Source organism: Hyaena hyaena, unplaced genomic scaffold (genome assembly GCF_003009895.1).
Source record: "Hyaena hyaena isolate Hyena2069 unplaced genomic scaffold, ASM300989v1 scaffold_114, whole genome shotgun sequence".
In the NCBI taxonomy this organism is placed as follows: Eukaryota; Metazoa; Chordata; class Mammalia; order Carnivora; family Hyaenidae; genus Hyaena; species Hyaena hyaena.
Genome location: NW_024080746.1, coordinates 1,257,091 through 1,279,886, shown reverse-complemented (window position 1 = coordinate 1,279,886; position 22,796 = coordinate 1,257,091). Strand labels below are relative to the sequence as shown.

The following is a 22,796-nucleotide window of genomic DNA, read 5'->3' as shown; positions in this document are numbered from 1 at the left end:
CTTGCTCTCTCTCTCTCTCAAAATAAACTTAAAAAAAAAAAGAGTTCCTGAAGTTTCCAGTCTTGTTGGGAGGATAGGACAACACTGGAAGTCGAAATGGCAAGAGGCAGGCATGAATTACAAACCCATCTCCTTGCTTTCACATTTAAAGCATCCACCAAGTCGGTAAACACACCATTTAGTCATGATGCAGGACGCCTTTATCATCACTACTAGTGTCTGGGGGTGCTGTGTGCTCAGTCTGACTGCACACGCCAGGGCAAAGGTAGTATTTATGAGTTCTAACCGCCCATTAACCAACCTGCCTGGCCCTTACAGACTGACCTCAGCAGCTACCACGTGGCTGAACGTGAGCGTAAGGGTAAAATGGGGCCTTGCAGGATTCAGTTCCACATGCTCTCGTGCACAGACTCAAGGTAACGATTAGGCCCACCAACATTTAAAGAGACTTACATAACTGTGTGCACGTTACATGGAAAACTAATCACATCAGGGTCATCTGTAAGGAAAAATCCACAATTCAATGCATCTAAGGGAGCAGCTTTTAATTGAAAAATGATAAGCATCTAATGACTAAAAAATAGCTTCCATACAATATAAAGGCTCTCAACCTCAGTGGGCATAAGAGCAGGTGAGTTGGTTACAAACGCAGGCCCGGGCCCGGGTCTCCACATTTTGAGGAGTGGTTGTGGGTGGCACCCATACATTTGCATCTTTAATCACTGGCCCAGGCAATTTTGATGTGGGGGTATCTGATTCATGGAAAATCCTGTTCTAGTGAGCTCAGAAAGTGAAAAACACTGATTACCTACATATTAACAATTCATTTTCATAGAATTAACCCTTGGACAATTGAGAATTTCCAAACTGACTATTCCTAAAGGTTCAAATACTATTTCCTGCTTTAACATAATCCTTACTCTCATGCTGTAAGGTTTCTGTGATCTTGACTTAGTATAATTCTAAGTACCATCTCCCTCTACTCAGCGAGAGCTAAAAATGATATGTTGGACGAATGTACATTCTAATAAGCGCAATCAGTCTATAGTAATTGCCACAACTTCAAAGGAGCCAAAGAAACCGATCTGCCCAGAGAATTCATGCAACCCATGATTTCAATTATAGCATTCTCTAGAAATATTTAGCACATGTTTGCTTGCTGGGTTTCCGCAAGAATGGGATGGTACTTAGATTAACTCAGGTATCTGTATCTAAGAGATACAGTTATGGTGTCATAACCCAAAGTTATAACATAATCTAACATCGTTCTTCACATTTATATTCAAATGCTTTGAATAAAGATAAAATGTTTTAGCATTTTGGTTAAGGGTAAAATTTTTGTTTGGGGAAGAAAATCAAGAACAAAGGGGAAAAAAAAAAACTACAGAGCCAGAGACTTAGAAGAACTATTGTCACAGTCCCATTAAGTCAGGCACAAAAAAAAAAAAAAAAAAAGAAGAAAAGAAAAAGACAAAAATGCTATTTAAATTTCTAAAAACTCAACACATTTTAATCCTGGAAAAGAGAAGCATGGAATTATAGTAAGTGCTGATCTTTAGCGGGTGTCTCATACATGCCAACCACAGTGCTCTGCGAACACCCATTTAGCCCTCAAACCTTTAGGCAGGTACTTGCTATGCTCACTGTATGAAGGTCAGGGCCCAGAGCTCCACACACGGCCTGCATCTGGAAAAGTCCACTGCCCAGAGTCCTCCATGGACCACTTTACTGGTTACTCACTAAATTCAAAACTCCAATTTAGCATCTGCTGCTAAATAAACTGGAAATAAAACGATAGTCTACAATGCTCAAATTCTTCCTAAACATTAAAAAGCAAAGTTTCCTATGGTGTAGAAATCATAGCTTTTATCTAAAAATACGATGATAAACAGATTATCTGCACTCTACTTATTAAAACCTAAAAAAGGAATTCAGGTATCAGTTCAAAACTTTCTACTTTGATATCGTACAAATCCAGTTCCTAAATAGTTATCACATACATTAAAAGAACTGGTGAAAAAACTACTTTCCCAAGATTAGGGATAATTCACATTAATTTAACTTGCTGTTATGGGACAGCTCGTACATCAACAGCACTAGTGCTGATTCCTTCCTGGCTCAGGATGAAGGCAGAGTCTGGGAGCCTCGGTTTCAGTGTATCCCTAGGCTGGAGCTGCAGGAGGCAAATGTGCACATGTCCAAAAATCTCCACAGGGGGTAGACGACTGTCTAATAAAGATTGGCTGCTCATTGTGAAATTGTAACTCATTCTAACAAGCTGTCATGTAATCTGACAGATGACCTTTCTTGCTCGCAAAAGTTAATTCAAGACATTCTGCATTATGCCATGAAACTGACCAACCACCAGGAAGCATTTATGTGAATCATATATTAATCGTGATGAAGGCCTGCTCCGTGCAAGGCAGTACACTAGCACAGTCGGCCTCCTGAAGATCACAGCTCTGAATTCCAAGCTCATGCACACGATAGTGGCTTCTCTTCAGTTTTCCCTTTACGCCAACAGAGACCAGACCAACTGAGGCACCTGGAGTATCTAACGCATGATGTGCCTAAAATCCAAGTGTAACAGGTATTATTCAAGAAATAGACAAATGACACAGAACCCTGCAGTTACCCACTCATCTGCTTGTATCTTCCTACCCAAAGATATTTAAAGCTTTAAAAAGTGATTCTTTCATTTATTACTGAACTGATACTAGAGTTCATATATAAAACAGAAATTCTTTGAAAGCCACATGACAATCCCACTCAACTTTAGGAATGAGCATCAGGAAATTAACCGCTCATTTGCACTAATGCGAAGTTAGGTTTAGTTGATCCACATTTCTAGCATTCCCAAGGCTACTGTGTGTCCTTGACCAACTCTCAACAGAGGAAAAAGACACATCTAAACGCTGCCAATTCAAAGAATTCAGAGCTCAAATACGGTAACAAAATGAGAAGATAGTCATGTTGGTGCCAAACAGTGTTTCTGCTATTTAGATCATAAAGACAGTGTCCATCTTTTGGCTTCTTCAGCATTACAGTAAAGCAGTATAATTTATTTTGAAAAGATATTTTGAAAGCATTCTGGAGACCTGGAATAAACTAGAAAGAGGAAGATGGAAAAAAGAGGAATAAATATTATCTATGTTTTTAACATACTAAATGCCTCAAAACTTCCAGTGATGAATTATCATTTAAACAGAATTTCTTCTTGACATAGGAATGATTCCTGATACCTACCTTTTAACAGACAAGGCTGAAACTTTCTTCACATTCAATTTATGTCTTCTTTAAACACAAATTCTGCACACAGTATTAAAAAGAAATCTCAGCAAAAAGAAAGTCTATTGTAGTGACTATACCACTAGGGGAAGATGAAGCAGAATAAGGAAAAATATAATTTATGGTTTATTTCTTTGTTACACAAAGATAATTAAGAATGGTCCAAAACATCTTAGTCCATCTCCCAGGTTTTTCCTGACATAATGAGAATGTACAAAATGATGGCAAGCTAGATTAGGGGTCCAGCTCAGGGTCAAGTTTCTCCACCTTGATGACGATCTCTGGAGCTAAAGCAGCACTGGCCTGCTGGCTCTCTGCCTCCGACTCTGAGAGTACTTCTTCCTTGATCTTCACGGGCTTATTACTGGCCTCCTCCTCTTCATCTGAAGACTCGTCCAGCTCCCATTCATCATCTATGTCCATTTCAAATACTCTTACATGACGGAGATTTGAGCTCAACTAGAGAAGAAAAGGTTTAGGAGTTTTTAAATGAATGGCTTAACTAATACATAATGTATAAGAAATCAGAAGTTTGAAGAATGGTCTTATATGAAAGTTATTTTTCACTGATTTACAACAAAATCACTAAACTTAGCCTCATTTGCTGCAAAAGGATCTCTACATATTAACAGTGACAATGTCATGACAACTACATCTATGGGCGCCTGGCTAGCTCAGCTGGAAGAGCATGCGATTCCTGGTCTCGGGGTATAAGCGTGAGCCCCACTTTGGGTATAGAGATTACCTAAAAAAAAAAAATTAACAATTAACATCTAGAATTGTTATTACTTAGTAAGACTCCTCAGAACGAGAAAGCTACATAGCTAAGACTACAACATGCTCACAACCAATAAAAGCAATACATCACAAAATGTTTGCCCTTTCTGAAAGGACACCACAGATCCAAAGTCACTTCCCCCTGTTACTCTGAGTCAGTAAACAATCTGTAAATACTTACCACACAGGACACTTTGCGAAAACCATTCCCAGCAACATACTGTGCTTTCATGCTTTCCAGTAATCTCCAATGCTTCTCAAAATGCATGGTACGTGTGGGAATAGCACTATGCTGTTCATCTAGCCTGGAGGGGGAAAAACCAACGGAGGAATGAAAACGGGGTCTTCTCCCTGGTTTACAAGGGTAGTAACAGGATCCACCATGGGTCTGATTTCTACCAATACTCCCATTTCCAATATAATTCTATCAGCCACTATCTAAAAAGCTATTATATGATCTTCTAGGAAAATCCTGCAATTCCAAATAGCTAGAATGTCATCTTACTATGACAAAAGGTTTCTGATTTCTTTTCAAGGAAAGCAAATGGACACATTTTTAAATTAGAGAAGGGACCTACTCACTTAAATCTAAGAAAACTAAAACGGCCTCTGGAATTGGCTGTGTACCCTCCATATGGCTACTGAGGTCCTAATTCTGGTAGGAAACCACCAAGAGCCAATCTAAAATCATTACTTCTACTATAATCTGATTAATGCTTTGCTTGAAAACAGAACTAACAGAAGTTAGTTCTCCACTCCAAGTAATTCCCCACCTTATTGTAGCAAATGCTTCTTGATTTATTAGTAAAACAAAGAGGTATAAGAGCTGCCGGTCAGTATTTTTTTAAATAAAATATAGTACTTCTGCTCAGCTGACTTTATTACTATTCCTAGTAACCACTGTCCAGCACACCTAAGGCACCAGAACGTGTGACACACATTAAAAAACACTGAACTGTCATGTCAGAGAGAAGCTCTTACTACTGAGGCGGTTACCTTGTCGAGTAAGCCCCAGTGAACTCATACTCTGCAGAATCCTCACTGTTATATACTGAAGACAGCGGCAACTGGACCAAGAGTCTGTCTCTTCCTTCGCGCCCCACTGTGTCTTTCAGAACTACTGTTACAGTTTCGTCATCATAAAACTGCGCGTCTAAACAACTGTAGGTGCTAGAAGTAAAGTACATTCTGTTATAGCAGAGACGATCAGGACTACAGAGAAAATACTGTATGCATAACATGGTACTGGTGCAGCACAAAATCATTAAGAAAACAAAAATCAAGTGACATTCTATACAATTACATTTAAAATACATCACTCGTTTGCACTAAAATCAGCTACCTATTGTACCGGTTATTCATAAATACAACTAAGCCCTAAAAACAGGTCGTCATGAAAAAAGAAAAGTCTGTGAGAGTGAGGTTGGTTCACACTTTCAGAAAACTTGATATCAAGAGTTAGGCCTTAAGCCTGTGGAAATTCCATGAACGGCACCTTGCAGATATACTCAGTAAATAAACAGGCCTAACTAGACTGAAAAGTAAAAATAAGATTTACATAGGAAAAGTCACAATAACTTCAAAGACATTATCATTAAAAACTCCTTTCATGTAAGAAAAAGAAAATGGGGAAAACACTGGTCTATGATTAGTGTCCATTCCACAGGCTCAGGGGTGACTTTGCTAATGTTACCCTTTTATATCCTGAGAACATCCCAGAATAGTGAGAAAAGCACCACCTCACATTACTGTTGGTCATAACAAGAACTCCAGGCACATGCCCCTTGGGACCACCGCCCTTTCTTAATGGACAGGGGAGTGCAGAACTTATTCATTACAGGAAACCACAGCTGTACAGATTCCTGTAGGACAGGAAGGTTCTAGTCTACTATTAAGTCAAATCAAAGTATAACACATACGGGGCAATCCCGCCCCCTATGTTGCAAGTTACAAAGGCCTCCTAAGCACAGTATCATCACTGTAACTGAGTCTAACTGTATTTCTATAATTGCTTTTATTAAACATACACACATATTGTATGTATACATATAATCTCATCCAAACAAGATTCAAGATTTACCTTCTTCTCACTTTTTCAGTTGTAGCGTAGGTAAAGCTCCCAAATTTAATAGCAATCAGTCCATTAGTCACAGATCTTGAAGAAAGAAGAGGAAGAAAAAGGCTATGGGGACAACCTGGATAGCCAATGATCTAAATGCTGATCTAAATGCTGACATGACTGTCAGTGTTAGTGTATTTACCTGAAAAGCAAGTCCCAGACCAAAATACCATTGCACTCACTCTTCAACACTGACAACTAATTTAAACACCTAAATAGACACAACTGCATCAACATGACAATTTGGTTTAAAACTTAGTCACTAAAGTAGCTAGATACCTTATAAAATTAAGGGCATTTGGAACAACCAAATTATTTCTCTTTGGCTTCATCTTGGTCTCAAAAATTTCCTTCAAATTCAAATTAAAAACCATTTGGGGGCATATGGATGGCTCAACTGGTTAAGCGTCCGACTCTTGATTTCAGCTCATAGTTTGGAGCCTGCGTGGGACTCTGTCATCCTCTCTTTCTGCCCCTCCCCCACTTGTGCCATCTCTCTCAAAATAAATAAACTTAACAACAAAAAAAAAAACATTTGAGATACTAATGGTATTCTGCATATGATTTATTTTTTTTAGAATTTCACTTCAGATTCTCAAGAGAAGTCTCTATAGGCAAGGCCTCTTCTATTTAATGAAAGGCAAACAGCCTGCGGTAAAAGTCCTTTCCATAAGGAACACAAAACACAGTTTTGAACTGCTACAAGTTCATGAGATGCAATCCTGAGTGTTCTGCTGTTGTATTTTTCTGAACCCTAAAGAAATCCTACATGTCACAGCTATACCTGTACAAAATTAATAATCCAGAATCAGAAGGGATCACATAGCTTCCTAATTTGGCATTATCATATTAATGATGTGAAAACTAAGACTAAGAACAGTTCAGTGACAAGCCTAGAGTCAGAAGGTGGCTTAACTAAACCCCAAAATATAGGGGAGGGATGCTGTATGTTTTATTATTAAAAATAACAGGGGCACCTGGGTGGCTTGGTCGGTTAAGTTTTTGACTTCAGCTCAGGGCATGATCTCGCAGTCTGTGAGTTTGAGTCCCACATCGGGCTCTGTGCTGACAGCTCAGAGCCTGGAGCCCGCTTCACATTCTGTGTCTCCCTCTTTCTCCCCTCTCCCGCTTGCACTCTGTTTCTTGCTCTCAAAAATAAACATTAAAAAATTTAATAAGTATATCATCTTATCTAATTCAAACTTTAAATTAACACTTACTGGGAAATATCAGTGTGTCTCCTTAAGATGCACATTTTATAAAGTGAATCTTCTAAAACAGTAAAAAGAAGATAATGTAGATTTGAGGTTTTATTATTCCACCTAAGGAAAAAAATTTAACGTCACAACATGATATTTAGCTATCGCTGCAGAGAACAAAACTGTATTGTTCGCATGAGACAGGGAGAAACACACACTTACAGAAAAGGAAATTTGAACAATCTGCGTGTACAGTCCTCACTAAAACAAAAGAAGAAAAGGTAAGAAAAACTTAAATTGGCCACTGAATCTTATCACCCAAAAAGGAAATAGAATTACCTTCTAGCATCCCTGTATAAAGGAATACAGATTGCTTGATTCATCGATTTTCCAATTACATCCTAAATAAAACAGATTTAATAATAAATACTATTAAAGCATGTACATACATACACACAGATACTCTACATGAAGAACCTGACCATCGCTCTTCCAATCTAGGAAAAAACCACTTAGATCACGAAGCTTTCACACAGGAAACTTCAATGACACTCATAACAGTGAGGAAGAGAGAAGATATTCTGAGCTGAAAAGGACGTGGAGAGAAGTGCCCGGCAGCCTAAGAGCCCCGTCTCACCCCCGAGTCTCAAAGCACCGGTGCTCCCTCCTGTAGGAGTAAACTGGAGACACAACAGCCCTGTATTGGGTTTGTTCTGGGAACAAATAATAAGGATGCCAACACTTTCAGTAACCCTGTATTTGTGACTGTTTAATTTATGTAAGGAACTAACAATGAGAGGAAATGTTAGGGTGAACCATATGAAACTGCCATTTTTGTTCGCCAGAAGTGGACTATCAGCATGTTCACGTGGCTCACCTTCACAACCGTGATCATTTGCGTAGGTGAGCCACGTATTGTAGACATTCTCACTCCTACTCTAAGACATGCATTTCTTTCAGACTTACTGCTGGTTTTTGCAAGCATAGGTCAATGATGTTCTCCATCCGCCTTTTCACAAAATGCAGTGATTTTCGAGGATAATATGGGAACAGCAAAGGACTTTCTGGTTTCAAACAAAAAGAGAAACAAGAACACAAAGCTATAGCAAACCAAATGATTAGGAGAAAATGAACTCCTGTGAGCGGCAGCCAGCACAGCTTATCTGGCAGTGGAAATCTCCCTGGCCACTTCTTTATACCTTCACACACCTCACTGGAAATGCCTGTGGCCTTCTGCCTTTCATCATCACCTGCTGCGAGCCCCCTAAAAACCACACTTACTACAAGCCGCATCCTAGCAGCTTGGTATTCTTTATTCCATTTTCCCCACCAAAATCGAACGGTATGCTTCCACTGGGTATAAGAAGGAAGGGATCATTTGGGAACCATAAGACCTATAATAGAGTTTGTTCTCTACTCTCTGCCACAATGCGGTGACAACAGTCGGGTACTGTTCTGGAAGAGTATAATACTTAAAAACAGAAACAGGAGACAAGAAACTAGTGCTGTGTAAATAAGCTCTTGACTTTTCAAAAGGCTACTCTACCAGTAGAAAGTGATCTATGATTCCACGTTTATGGATACCAACTACGCTGGAATCCTTTGTATCTGTTCTTTCTATTGCTCCCAACAGCTGTGCAACGTAAGCATCTCACTCTCCACCCTACAGACTAAAACATGAGGCGCAGAAGGTCTGGGCAACTGCCCAGTGTGGAAATGACTAGGAACCTAGACCTGTAAATGGAACCCTCAGGCTCTCAGGCCTGCACTCTTCCACTGAGTTCTGCGGGCTTCCTTCACCTGCAGCATCTCAGGTCTCAGCTGTGCTGGACAACGTGAGCTTTAAGCAGGTCAACGTTATAAGTTCCCCACAGGTGACAGATGCTGTGGGAGCAGAGAAAGACATGTGGTCTTTGTCCCTGGTTCCTGGCACAGAGCTTCTCAAACCCTCAGAATTTCCTGAGCGATAAGGGTGATAGGAACATCTTTCGTTGTAATGAGACGACTCTGGGTAGACCCCTAGGACAGCTTCAGGATGAGGCTGACATCAATGTGTCTCAAGCAATACAAAATATGTCCTGCTCTGAAAAAGTCCAGAGTTAAAACAAAAGAAACAGTAAGCAAAGTTCTGGGCCTCAGAGAATTCTCTCCTTCCCCCATCCACCCTCATTCATTCCTTCATTTATTCAGATAGACAGCACCCAGACACAAGCGGCAAAGATTACCACTGAGTCGAGTTACAAACAGGCTTTGAGTCAGCAGAACCCTGGCTCCACTGCATACTGGCTTGTGTGATCTTGGGCCTTCTCTGACCTTCAGTCTCCTCATTAGTAAACAGGGATAACAGGTACCTACCCCATAGGTTCTATGAGGATTAAAAAAGGAAATACGTGTATGTGGTTATTAGCCTAGGGATCTAAGAAACTGATAGACTGTGATCAGATCACTCTTTGAGAAAGCAAAAAAATACCTCTTCAAATATCGTCGTGTAAAATAGTGAAGTTCTGACATATTTAATGGCTGCTATTGTATCTCTACTAATGCTGGATAGTTTTACTGTGTCAATATTTAAGATCCTAGAGAATGAAAAGCACATGTACACAAAGAACCTACAACTTTAGGAGAACAGTTAAGCATCATTATGCTTTCAGAAATTAACAAACTGGAATCAGAAAAAGGCTCCTCTCACTAGCAGGCTCTAATTTCCTTCTCAATATCCTAGTTTTTATATGGTACAAAACAGACAATATAAAGAATACCTGAGAATAAACAACCTTACTACATCACAGTTCATATCAGAGTGTTTTCTATCACGGTAATGTCATCTTGTTTGCTATTTTGCTGTTTCTCTAATCAACTACAATAGACACGAAAGATCTAAGGAACTGAGATAAATATTCAGCAATTGTTCAGCAACACTCATAGCTAATATACTGGTCTCAAATTAAGTATAAACATGACCAAACTCTACTCGGTTCATTAAATACCTTTAAGGTGGTTGCTATTTTGAAGAAAATCATACCACTGGTTTCCTTCTGTGTTAGGGGCCGACACAAGATCATCATCCTCATCTTTCAAGTACTAGAAACACAAAATTAAAATTTTTAATGTTGTAAACCAAAGAAACAGGCTTCAAAAACTTTATACAGTTAACATTATTCTATTTTTTTAAATGTTTGTTTTTTTTTTTTGAAAGAGAGACAGAGCATGAGCAGGGGAGGGGAAGAGAGAAAGGGAGACTCAGAATCTGAAGGAGGCTCCAGGCCCCAAGCTATCAGCACAGAGCCCAATGTGGGGCTCGAACCCACAAACTGCGAGATCATAATCTGAGCAGAAGTCATATGCTTAACATACTGAGCCACCCAGGCGCGCCTTAACATTATTCTATTTAATGAGTGGTTCTATTTCACTACCAAGTCCCCTGAAATTGCATTGGTATTATTCCAAGTGAAGTGACCAAAATCTATTAAATCCCAAGACACTAAACAAACTGAAAACTACGGAAAGATTAGAACACTACAGATGCACAGACCATAAATTGAGTTTAAATTTTGTGTTCCACTTTCATGAAGTACATTTTAACCATCTATTTGTGTGTGTGCGTGTGTACCTAACAAATTAATTTTGGAAGTATCACCTGCTAATCTACTCTAACGCAGTACTTCACAAGGAAGTACGGACAACCGACAAACCTCTGTAAGTCCCAAAGACACCTTAAGGCTCCATGAGGCTGATGCTATTTTTATAGCATCAAAATGTTACTTGCCCTTTCAACTGTGTTGACATTTTTTGACAACTGTGTTGTCAAAAGCACAGGTGGGGAAAACCGCTGGTGCCGGGAGTCAAGGTGGTGGCCTCAACCCATACTAGTGGTCACTGTATTCCTTTCTGCCACATACTGATAGTTTCCATTATTATTTAATGAAGCTATTAAAATTATTGATTTAGTTAAATCTCAACCCTTGAGTACAAATCATTTTAATATTCTGTGTGACAGAATTGGGAAGTATACATAAAGCACTTTTGCAGATGCCACAGTACAATGGTTACCGTAAGGAAAAGCATTTAAGAAACTGTCTTAGTTGTGAGTGAAGCCAGGCACTTTGTTGTTGTTAATGGAATTCCATTTTTACTTGAAAGAATGACTGGCAGATAGGCTATGATGATTCGTATGTGGGTATTTGGTAGATACTTTCTTGAAAATAAAGTAGGCCTGTCACTGTAAGCAGAATAGCTGAAAGTCTTTACTGCCAATGATAAAATTTAAACATTCGTGGCCAACTTAAAATTTTGGAAAATCTGTATCTGCCCTGTGTGCTTGACAGCCATAGTACTTAAAGATCACCTGATGAAACTGGTGCTGATATTCATAAAATCTGACTTTCAGATACTGCGTGGGGAAAGGCGTCAGCATTTGGTGCAGCATTCACTGCACAACTCAGTGAACCAATATTTTCCAAATGACCAATACATAATATTACAAAATCATGCACTGGTAAATGATCCACTCAAAGTACAAGACAGATAAATGGATTTTAATGTATCAGAGTATGAAAAGTTCACTGATGCAATTTTAGATTCCACATTACAGCTAACTATTAAGGTACTATTTCTTATCAAGACTTGGAATATCAAAAAACATCCACAATTATCTGGCAAAGCTATTACAATACTCCTCCCTTTCTAACACCTATGTGAGGCCAGATTTTCTTTACATACATTAACCCAAAAACCTTATCACAACACACCGAAGAAACAGCTATGAGAACCTGTTTTCTAACACACCAGACATCAAAGAGATTTGCAAATCTACAAAACAATGCCACTCTTCACTGTTTTGTAAAATATATTTTTCATTAAAAGTATTTATATTAATATGTAACGGTAAAAGAAATTATTGTTACTTTTAAATAAGTCTGTATTCTGTTTAATTTCTAATGCCTAAAAATATCTACCATTGGTAAACATAACCCATATTAGCCAAAAACTTTTTGGGGTCTTCAATAATTATTCAGAATGTAAAAGGCTTAAAAGACCAAAAAGTTTAAAAACTGCTAATCTTTGGTTACCATCAGAACAGGGCTCCTATCGAAGTTGGCATTGTATTATTTTCCAGAAACTCTGGATAATAAAGACTAACACTGCTAAAGTTTTAACCTTAGTTTTTAATAGTTATTTTTAAAAGTAATAACTAAGTTCAGTCAAAAGCCCATACCTGACCAACTTTTTCAACGTTAAAGTATTTTCCTTTTCGATTATAAAGGTCTGGAGCCTAGAAAGAATAAGCATATTTTAACTCTTACATCAACTCACAAAAGAGAAGGAAAGAATTCATTTTAAGAAAAATTGTTAATGTTTATTTATTTTTAAATAAACAGAGATAGAACGCAAACAGGGGAGGGGCAGAGAGAGAGGGAGACACAAAATCCAAAGAAGCTCCAGGCTCTGAGCTGTCAGCACAGAGTCCAATGTGGGGCTCGAACCCATGAACTACAAGGTCATGACCGGAGCCAAAGTCAGATGCTTAATCAACTGGGCCACCCAAACACCCCCCAAAAAATTTTAAACTTAACCAAAACCCTAATTTTTTAAGACAGCTGTTAGAGGCAGTTATTCTTAACAAAAACAAAAGTTGTACTTACAGGCTCTAAAATAAGTACTGCCATTAATTAGTTCAACAATTCATAAACAGCACAACTAAGAATGTCAATTAAATTGGATTGAATGTGATTACTTCTCACTATTTCCCAGGTTTATCGCAATTATTTTCAAAAAAAAAAAAACATTATAAAAATACCAATTTCCTACCTCATTGAAATGTTCAGTAAGAAATTCAGCAACAAATGTGATATCTTTCTGAGTCATCTATCAAAAGCAAAAAGGAACAAAAAGAAAAACATATCAAGACAAAAGAGAGCTTCCCAGTATCTTATATTATGTAATGTAATATCTGCTAAAAGCCATGGTACAAAGAGGCAAAGTTCCTTCAAAGAAATATCAATATAAATCCAAAAGTTATGCAACTGTGAAAATATGAAATCTTGAGGCTCTGACAAGCATGTCATTAAACATTTAAACCCATTTTCCAATCAGCTAACCCAACAGCCACAGAATTTTATGGCCTAAAGTTGTTTATGATTTTAGTAATAAAACACTAATTTATTTAGTAACTTCCTTAGCATTCACCATTTAGTGATTTGTTATCGTGCTAAGACTGTGTGTGCAGGGCGCCTGCTTTGGCAGAGGAGACTGTGGCCCAGATAAGTAACCCCAACCTGAGCTCAGAGCTGCAGCTCAACAGTGATGCTTCGGGGCTGGCCTCTGCTTCTTACAGTGACCCCACCTTCATCCCTGACCTCGAAATTATACACTGAGGTCCCCCCAACAATTAACACACCTTATCTCCTCAAATAAAGGTAGAAGTGATGTCAGAGAAACAGCTAATGTGATCTGCAAGTCCTGGTGTGCACGGCCGGTCATCCTCAGCATAAAAGATCCACTTCTTGTCAGAGTCAGAATGGCAACCCTGCATTCGTCCAGTCCCCCGAGGCTAATTTTAACGCTCTCCATTTTTTTCAGGCCCCATATGACCTAATCTACCTGACTCAGAGCTTGGGCAGGGATGAGGATGAGTGAGCCGCAGAAATCAGGCAGGAATTTTGCCCTAGTCTGAAAGATCTTAAAGGAAATTCCACTGCCACCTGTCACAATCCTTAGAAAGAGAAACTAGTGTTTACCAGACATCAACATAGGTACTAATACCTAAAGTACTAGAATTCCAAGGAAAATAAATATGCATTCAAGACTTAAGGAAGTTAAAGGATATAAGCACCCTTACATAATACAGATTACAAAATTTTATGTAAACATGAAAACTATATATAAAACTAGATAGCCACAGTTAAAGGCATTTTGTGAGGTGAAAATAAAACAAATTTCTTTAAAAAACAAAAAAAGGCTTACTAAGCTATATTTAGCATCTACAGCCTCACATTGTACACTAGCAACCGTGTAAGAACAACAGGATGACCAGCAAAGCTAAACTCCACCAGAGTAACGTTAACAACCGGAAGATGTACTCCCATATACCTTATTCAGCTCCGGAAGCACGTGGTCTTCTGTCATTCTCAGCATTGCTAGAAATATAAATTAAAATACTATCTTTAAAGGAAAACTACAGGCATAATAACAGATACATTTCCAAAATGACATGTGTTTCATTGGACTAAATGTTCAATATTCAACAAAGAAAATCACCAGGGAAAACTTATTTTTCTTCTAAAAACTAATGAGTGAAGAATTTAAATTTGACTTGTATTTTCAGGTTCAAAATGGCTGGTCTAATAATCCTAAACTATTATTTATTTTCTCCTTCAACTCAACCCACTGCCACCCCAGGCTGCCTGTGTGAAGACCGTGTGTGGGGATTCCCCTTCTAACATATGAGATTTCTTCTCTTAAAATCTGCAAGCACTTCTTGCCTCCAAAAGCCTTTGAATACCCAACAAACATGGGCATTCTGTTTCCCTTGGGTTTTCTGTTACATAGAAATATTTGCACTAAGGTTTATGTGCATATGTATACATTTACATTATATATATTTATATACTTTAATATCTGTGGTTGATTCGCTTTGTCCTTTCAGAGGGCTGTGTTTTTGTATTGTGTCCACCTAAGTCAAGGAGTATGCTACATGTGTTTTTAAAAGTGTTTGAATATCCCTTTTAATTAATTGTGTTTGTTCAGGAGTAAGCATGCTGGATGTGATTCTGCAAATACAAATTATTTTAGAAACTGCTCTCAATTACTTCAAACTTCTAAATTATCTAAAAAACAAGCCATAATCTAGTTCCACTCATTCATTCATTTACCCATCCAAAAATTACTATAGGTGCCAGGGAGACAGCAGTATAAAAGAGGCTCCTGGCTTCATGGAGGTTACATTTTACAAAAAAGCAAATCAAGGACGCACAGCCAACTGGTGGCAGAGTTGAGATTATAAGCAAGTCTCCAGGGCGCCTTGGGGGCTCAGTCAGTTGGGTGTCTGACTTCAGCTAAGATCATGATCTTGCAGTTCGTCAGGTTGAGCCCGACATCGGGCCCTGTGCTGACAGCTCGGCGCCTGGAGCCTGCTTCAGATTCTATGTCTCCCTCGCGCTCTGCCCTTCCCCCGCTCACGATCTGTGTCTCTCTGCCCCTACCCTATTTGCGCTGTCTCTCTCTCAGAAAATAAACAAACATTAAAAAAATTGAAAAAAAAAGAAAAGCAGGTCTCCAGTTCTCCAGTGCAGTGTGCCTTCTACAAGGCCCTGCTTTAACGGTAAGGACTAAGCAGTAATTCACTTCTCTAATCAGGCTTCTTATTAGAGCTAGGACATGCAATATGAACATAAACTGCCTAAAGTACTCCAACAATCAGACATAAAACCAAACTTCTGTGAAAGAAAATCTAAGATCACATTCAGTTTTAACATTGTAACTCATTCTAATTAATCTCTGATATTAAATAGGCTGGCCTGATAAACACTCTGGCTCCCCATTCTGGCTGGCACTGGTATGGTTTTGAGAAAAAACTAAGAATTTTAAACACCAACATCTGTAGATCACACTCTTTTTTTCATAAATGCAATTATATTAGGCTGACAAATACAAGTCTGTTTCTAAGGTATCAGAATTGAAGAGTCAGGCATTTGTTTAAAAGATGTGAGCACATTACAGATCATTTACTTTCTATTTTATTTACACTTTAGAGGTTTTACGAACTGGGATAAATCCCATTTGTAACCAAATTTTGCCTATGTTGGAAAGAAATATATGCTGGACTATTTCAAAGATATTAAGAGGGATCACAAAAATAGTACAAATGGACGTACATAAAATACACTGTAGAGTAAGCATTAAAACACTTAATGTCAGGTCAATAAATATTGGTTAACTACCTGCAAATGAAAAGACATACTGTGGAGATACAGAGAAAAGCTACCAGTGGTCTGCATTCTACTTAGCTAGGGCATTAGCGTCTGACAGAAGGAATAGTGGAAATGTTCTAGTTTGGTGCTGTTCAGCATGGTAAGCACTAACAATGTGTAGCTACTGAGTACTTCAAATATGGAGAGATCACTGAGATCACTAAAGAACTTGAACATATAATTTATAAAATTTCAACTAATTTAAAGAACCACAGGAGGCACTGGCTACCATAATGGCCAGCACAGATCTGGAAACAGAAGGTCAGGAATGACACAGGAAATAAGCGACCCAAGGACAGAGGCTAGGTCTTCCCCACGCCCTTTCTTTTAAAAAAATCTAAATCCAAACACTGCTAATACATAGTAGAGATCCACAAATGTTATTTTAACCTAAGGGACATTACAAGGTTAAAAAAAAAAAAAAAGAAAAAAAAGTCAATCATCAGTGCTTGAGAGACCATCAAAAAGCTACACGTTACATTTGCAGGGAGCCAGGGCTGGCTAGGTGTGCAAAGGAAATAAGACTGGACTTGTGTTGAAAGCTGGTGAGCCAGGGAATGGTAGAAGACGGTCCATTTATACCATTCTCTCTACTCTACAGTTACTGGAAATTTTACTAGAGTAACTTAAATTAAATATTCTAAATTGATACTCCCACAGTTTTTAAAGAAGTGTTAAAGTAGTAAGAATGTTTCATTCAATTAACTTACCCACATAAAGCCAGCGGAAAAAAGCTTTGAAGTTTTTCATACTACTATCTATAACTCTGAAAAGATAAAAATAAAAGAAATCAGAAATAAAATTATTATACAGGGTTCATGTATCACTGTTCAATTGGTGTGGGACAGAATAATCCTTACCATTCTATTTTATCCTACCTGGAGGACATTTAAGCCTTTAGAACAGATTTTACAAATCAAACACATACCTAAAAGTAAAGCTTCAGGAGAGCAAATCCTGGTTCTTTTCAAAAATAAAGCAAATCTCTCAGATTCTAACTGGTTATAACAGCCTCGCCACAGACTGTGTCATGGTCTTTCCCAGCATTTAGTCAAGTATGAAATCCTTTTCCAACTTTTGCAAATAAAAGAAAGTCAGAAAAAAAAACACTTTCAGCATTATCCTCAGGTTAAAAATATACTCACTGGTCAGTATGAAGAAAAAACATCAACGCCAACAGGAAACCATTATTACCTATTTGTACTATGTCACTACCTCTGGTGTCAGTGGACATTATTTTTGGAAGTAGATTTTTGATGCTTACAGTAACTGATCTGAAACATTGAATTTCCTTCAGCTTTTACACAAACGCACCCCCCAGAGTCCAATGTTATAGGTGGAAGTCATCTTCATCTTGATCTAAAGGCCTCTAAATAAGGATATGGGTATCCCTTCTAAAACATCTCTGTACCTCCACATCTATAAGTAACTACTCTACATAAGACCGCAGTTTTCATTCCTAAGTCTCTCAGCCCCTTCCAAGCAAGAGGTTCCATAGCACCACTGAGGGGTGGGCCAGTCCCATTAACATGCTAAACACTTGGGGCACCTGGGTGGCTTAGTTGGTTAAGTGTCCGACTTTCGCTTAGGTCATGATCTCGCGGTTCGTGGGTTCGAGCCCCGCGTCGGGCTCTGTGCTGACTGCCAGCTCAGAGCCTGGAGCCTGTTTCAGTCTGTGACTCCCTCTCTCTCTGACCCTCCCCTGCTCATGCTGTCTCTCTCTCTCTCCTAGAAATAAATAAAAATATTAAAAAAAAAAAAAAAAAAAAAAAACATGCTAAACACTTGACATCAACAGACGGCGACATTTATGGTACCAAGCAATATAATCAAATCTCTCCTGGGGCAAAATGAAAAAAGGAAGAAAAATTCCTTTTTGTCTTTCCTGATCAATACTCTGACACCCACCGCTGGCAACCCCTGCTCTGTCACAGGCTAACATCAAAGTTCTCACTTCCTCAATTTCCCCACCTATCACCTAAAACAATAATGCTACAGTCAACTTCATCCAAGGGATCAAGAAGTTAAATAAACTACCTTTCTTTCATATTGAAAGTGATCACAGAAAGCTTAGTATTTCACATTTGCTCTGCGCAAATATGGTGAACCAAAAAATAATCAACACACAGGAGAAACAATGTCATCTCTCTTCTCATTTTGTTCTCTCAGCACCAGGGTCTACAACCTTGACCTTCTAAAGCCCGTGAATGTGGTAATGGATTGGTGGGAAGGGGTGCCTAATTAACTCCCGAAAACAGAGGACAGAAAAGAAATCCATTTCAGAGGTGTCAGCAAGGGCACGTTACTGGTGAAGCTCAGCAGAGGCAGCCGCAACCCAGGGAGTCCACGGAGAGGGCACGGGAAAGGAGCAATCTGCTTGCAGAGTCCCAGGGACACTCAGACCCTGGCCACATGGGGTCCACAACAGACGAACGGGAGTCCTGTGAGAACCGGAACACGAAGAGAGGAATCGGCCCCGCAGCAGGCTCCGTGCTCTGCTCACAGGCCGGCTCCCTGCACCTCTGCGCCCAGGCCTGTCCGGCGGCTTTCAAGCGCCTCAAGAATAAACAGGAGGAAACCATCGAGCATCAGGTATTTAAGAGAGCTCGCAACCAGAGACCAAGGCAAACAGAAAAGCTGACTCAGGCAGTGAAGATCATTCCGGGAACAGCACACTTTTAAAAATATCTAACTAAGGGCCTCAGAGATTTGAGGTCATCGACAAAGCAAGAGCATGGCTTTGAAAGAACTAAGAAGACACGTTTGGGAATGGAGAGACTCCGGCTCCCATGATGAACAATTCAATGCAGTGGTTCAGGTCATAGTCACATCCTCTACCACACCTTGACTGTTGATTCCAAAGTTCACAGCCTAGACCATCGCTGCCAACTTGAACCCTCTAAATCTCGATGTGAAGCGTTGCCACTCACCAACAGCCACCTATCTTCCCAGTGGCCTCCCTCCAGGTCCCCCACTTTCATCTCACGAAGACCGCTGCCCGCTGGTTCCCCCACCTCTGATCCCTGCCTCCCACCCATACCAGCTCGGCTCCCTTCTTCCTCCTAAACCAGCTTAAATTCAGGGTTCATTGTAATCATGCCCTGGCTGTAATTCCCTTGCCCCACTGCTGCTTCACTGTAGTCACCGAGCCTAGCAAATCCAACAGCTCACTTGCTCTGTGCCCCAGCACCGTCAGCTGACCCCGGCCGGAAAACTGGAGCCGTGGGGTCAGCTCTCACTTCCACACACTCATAGGCACTAACCAAGGGCCCTCAGCATCAGCTCCTGTTTCAGCCTCTGGTTCACCCTCCCACTGGACAATCGGGTCACAGCTTTTCCTTTATTCCTAAACCACCTCCCCGCCCTGACCTTCAGCTGCCAACAGAAGATTCCTATTTCATTAAGACAATCAGGACAATTGGAAATGAATCTCCCCCAGCCCCACACGCTCACGTACTACCATCTGGGCCCCTTTCCACAGCCTTCTCTCCTGTAATTACGGAAAAGCTATTGTTCCGGCACATTCCCTGATGCACTACACGGCCACCCCCTCCCATACTCTTGCTCCGGCGATCCTCTCCTCAGTCTGCCGCCATCACGTGCTCCCTTCTGAGGAGAACATGGCATCATAGATGCTCTAACTTATCCCATCGTAAGATGACAGACCTGACAACGGTTCCCAACTACCGGCCATTCCTTTACAGCAAAACCCCTCAAGAGACATTTGCTGTTTTCTTTGCATCTACTCTCGTTCTTTATCTGCAGAGGGGCTCAGAGGGAGGCTGGTGGGAGAGTAAAATGCCTCTCTAATTAAGAGACTTTTATTATTAGCTTGTTTTAATCATGTAAAGATACAATTCTGATAAAAACTTAGAAACTCATTTTAAGAAAATCATGACAATTTGGTGTGTTCTTTCTCATAAAAAGAGTATTCTCAGGTCATGACTCCAGGTACCCTCGCATACTTACTGAAGAAGTTCATTTGCCTTGAGTATGAAAGAACCCACCGCAGTAATCGCATCTAAAAAGAAAGAAATAATTAAATGTCATTTGTGAAATAAGTAAAGCATGTTTAACGTAGTCTATGGAACAATAAACTTACCTTCGATTCCTGCAGCATCCAGTCCAAGAGGCTCATATTTTTGCTTCCATGAAGCCATTCCTTTCAGTTCACTCAAATGGTATAATAAAGACTCGGAGCCACTATCAAAATGGAGCAGAAATAAATTACGGTCATTACAAGGTGGCAGACACCTGCTATCTTGCCTAAACATTTCCAAATTTTCAGAAATAAAAACTGAAAGTAACCTTAATTTTCTTTCTATGAGAAGTAATTCTCTGTCAAAATTTTCTCTAAGAAAGTAGCAGAATCTTTGGTCGTCATGTCTGAGATGAATACATAACCACAAGATTAAATTTTGTGAGATCAAATTATGTTCCAGAGTTAGCCCTGGCACTTTTAAGATAGTCATGTGGCCATCCTATTCACCCAAAGGCTGTGAATGTAACATTCAACAAATATCTATTAAGCTCTGACTTCAGGTCAGGCACTGTGCTATGCGCTAGGGACATCCTAGTGAACACAACCTCATGGCACTGACAGTCTAAGGGGGAGGACAGTCACAGCCACAGACAGTGTATCATTCCAACCGCCATAATGGAATGGAGGAAATGCTCACAGATGCAGGTGTAATTTGGGATTAGGGAAGGCTTCTCGGGAAAAGTGGTATTTGAGCTGAGATCTAAAGAGTGTGAGTGAAGAAGTGGGTGGGAGTGTCCCAGAAGGCAAGACAGATGCACAGAAGCCCTGGGTAGGAAGAAAAAAAGTCAAGTCTGAGAAAGTCACCAGTGTGCATGAAGCAGAGAGGTAGGCGTGTTAAAGGCCGCGCAGAGGTCTAGGTCCTAAGGACAACAGAAGGGTGCTGGAAGTTTGTAAGTTTGTAAGTAAGAGTAACATGATCAGATCTGCTATGGGAAATACATTTGAGGGGCACAAATGTCCATGTGAACTGGAAACCAGGCCAGATGGCACTGCAGTGATCCAAGGGAGAGGCGACGTAGACAGGGCTAAGTCCTCAGCATAAAGGGATTTATCAAAATTTAAGTCAAACGTTGACTGAACATCCATGTGCAAACTGCTTCACTAAGGGAGCTGGCAATAGAAACAGCACAAGACCTGAAGGTCAGAGACGGAGTCTGACTGTGACACTTAGTAACTTCAGGCCAGCCATATGACCATTCTGGATTTCCAGTTACTCCTGGTCATTTGGCTGAGAGAAAAGGCCAGACAGAGAACCTAGACCGATTAAAAGATGTCTGAAAACTATCTGCAGAACTACCATTATCGATCCTTTAAAAATCTTGGGCACTCCAAGATTTCCCTCACTCAAGTGCCAAAGCAACAATTTCAGCTAGAAAAAGCTCAAAATGAAAAATGCAAGATGATGAAGGAACACCAACACCATGTATATATAGAAGCAATGCCAAAAATTCGACACCACCTTCATACCTCTGTAAGTGACTTATAACCAATTTTTGTATACTGGAATATGACGACTCTATAGACTGGCCAAGTTTTTTTAAGCCCTAATTAAGAGAAAAAAATATATTTAGCATATAAAATATTGCATTCTGCTCTAAAAAAAAAAATTAGGCATGTGAACATGGACATTTAAATAAAAAGATACTTTAACTGCACCTTTACTGTTAACTGGTTCATTAAGAGGGTCTGAAGTTCAGCACTACAATGAAAAGAAAAGTATTTTTAGTCTTCTCCATTCAAATTCTGAATGCATCACTAAAAACTTTTAAATTTCAAAGTAAAAACATTTTTTAGCAAAATAAACAAAAAGAAATAGTCCAAAAAAATTAAGACTTTGTTATGCTCACAAAAGGACAAAAAACAGGAATAAAAAAAGTCCAGAAACAGACTGATCTATTTTTAAGAGGTACTGAATGCTAAAATAACATTTCAACAAACTCCTAAGGACAAAGTGTGATACTCAATAAATTATGCTGGGCAATTACATAAACCTTCAGGAAAGAAGAAGTCAGTCCTCCACAGCATATAACCTAATAAATCACATCTGGAACATGTGAATAGAATATAATATACACCACAGAAAAACTCTAGAAGAAAATACAGTTCAATCTTTGAATACTCTTAGGATGGAAAAGGTCTTTTTAAGAATAACATGAAGGCAGATACTACAAGGGAAAAGACGGATCTGACCATATAAAATTAAAATATTTTTTATACATTTGGAAATATAACAGACAGAAAATGATTAGATTTACATAAAAAAATGCATGGAAAAGTCTAAAAAGATATATACTATTTTTTACTCTTGTGCACCAGAATTTTCTTTCCTTTTTTTTTTTTTTTTTACAATGAATATGAATTACTTTTGAAATAAAAAAACTACTGTAAAAAAAAAAGAAAAC

General features: G+C 39.3%; 1 protein-coding gene across 2 annotated transcripts in view; it reads right to left on the bottom strand.

Annotated features, from left to right (window-relative positions):
• Positions 1 to 2,975: 2,975 nt before the first annotated feature.
• Positions 2,976 to 22,796, bottom strand: part of ANAPC4 (anaphase promoting complex subunit 4) — a 31,980-nt gene continuing 12,159 nt past the window's right edge. Inside the window, exons 12-28 of one of the 2 annotated variants that reach the window (XM_039236664.1) lie at positions 22,051 to 22,093; positions 21,862 to 21,938; positions 20,455 to 20,555; positions 20,322 to 20,373; positions 17,063 to 17,118; positions 14,473 to 14,519; positions 13,192 to 13,248; positions 12,599 to 12,655; positions 10,371 to 10,464; positions 8,350 to 8,447; positions 7,723 to 7,784; positions 7,606 to 7,644; positions 7,405 to 7,506; positions 6,146 to 6,220; positions 5,062 to 5,235; positions 4,247 to 4,370; positions 2,976 to 3,747 (exon numbers count right to left, since the gene is read on the bottom strand). In XM_039236664.1, coding sequence (XP_039092595.1) covers positions 3,523 to 3,747; positions 4,247 to 4,370; positions 5,062 to 5,235; positions 6,146 to 6,220; positions 7,405 to 7,506; positions 7,606 to 7,644; positions 7,723 to 7,784; positions 8,350 to 8,447; positions 10,371 to 10,464; positions 12,599 to 12,655; positions 13,192 to 13,248; positions 14,473 to 14,519; positions 17,063 to 17,118; positions 20,322 to 20,373; positions 20,455 to 20,555; positions 21,862 to 21,938; positions 22,051 to 22,093 — 1,483 coding nt within the window. In that variant the 3' untranslated portion in view covers positions 2,976 to 3,522. The remainder of the gene's footprint in view (positions 3,748 to 4,246; positions 4,371 to 5,061; positions 5,236 to 6,145; positions 6,221 to 7,404; positions 7,507 to 7,605; positions 7,645 to 7,722; positions 7,785 to 8,349; positions 8,448 to 10,370; positions 10,465 to 12,598; positions 12,656 to 13,191; positions 13,249 to 14,472; positions 14,520 to 17,062; positions 17,119 to 20,321; positions 20,374 to 20,454; positions 20,556 to 21,861; positions 21,939 to 22,050; positions 22,094 to 22,796) is intronic. The other variant, XM_039236665.1, reaches the window with a different exon arrangement.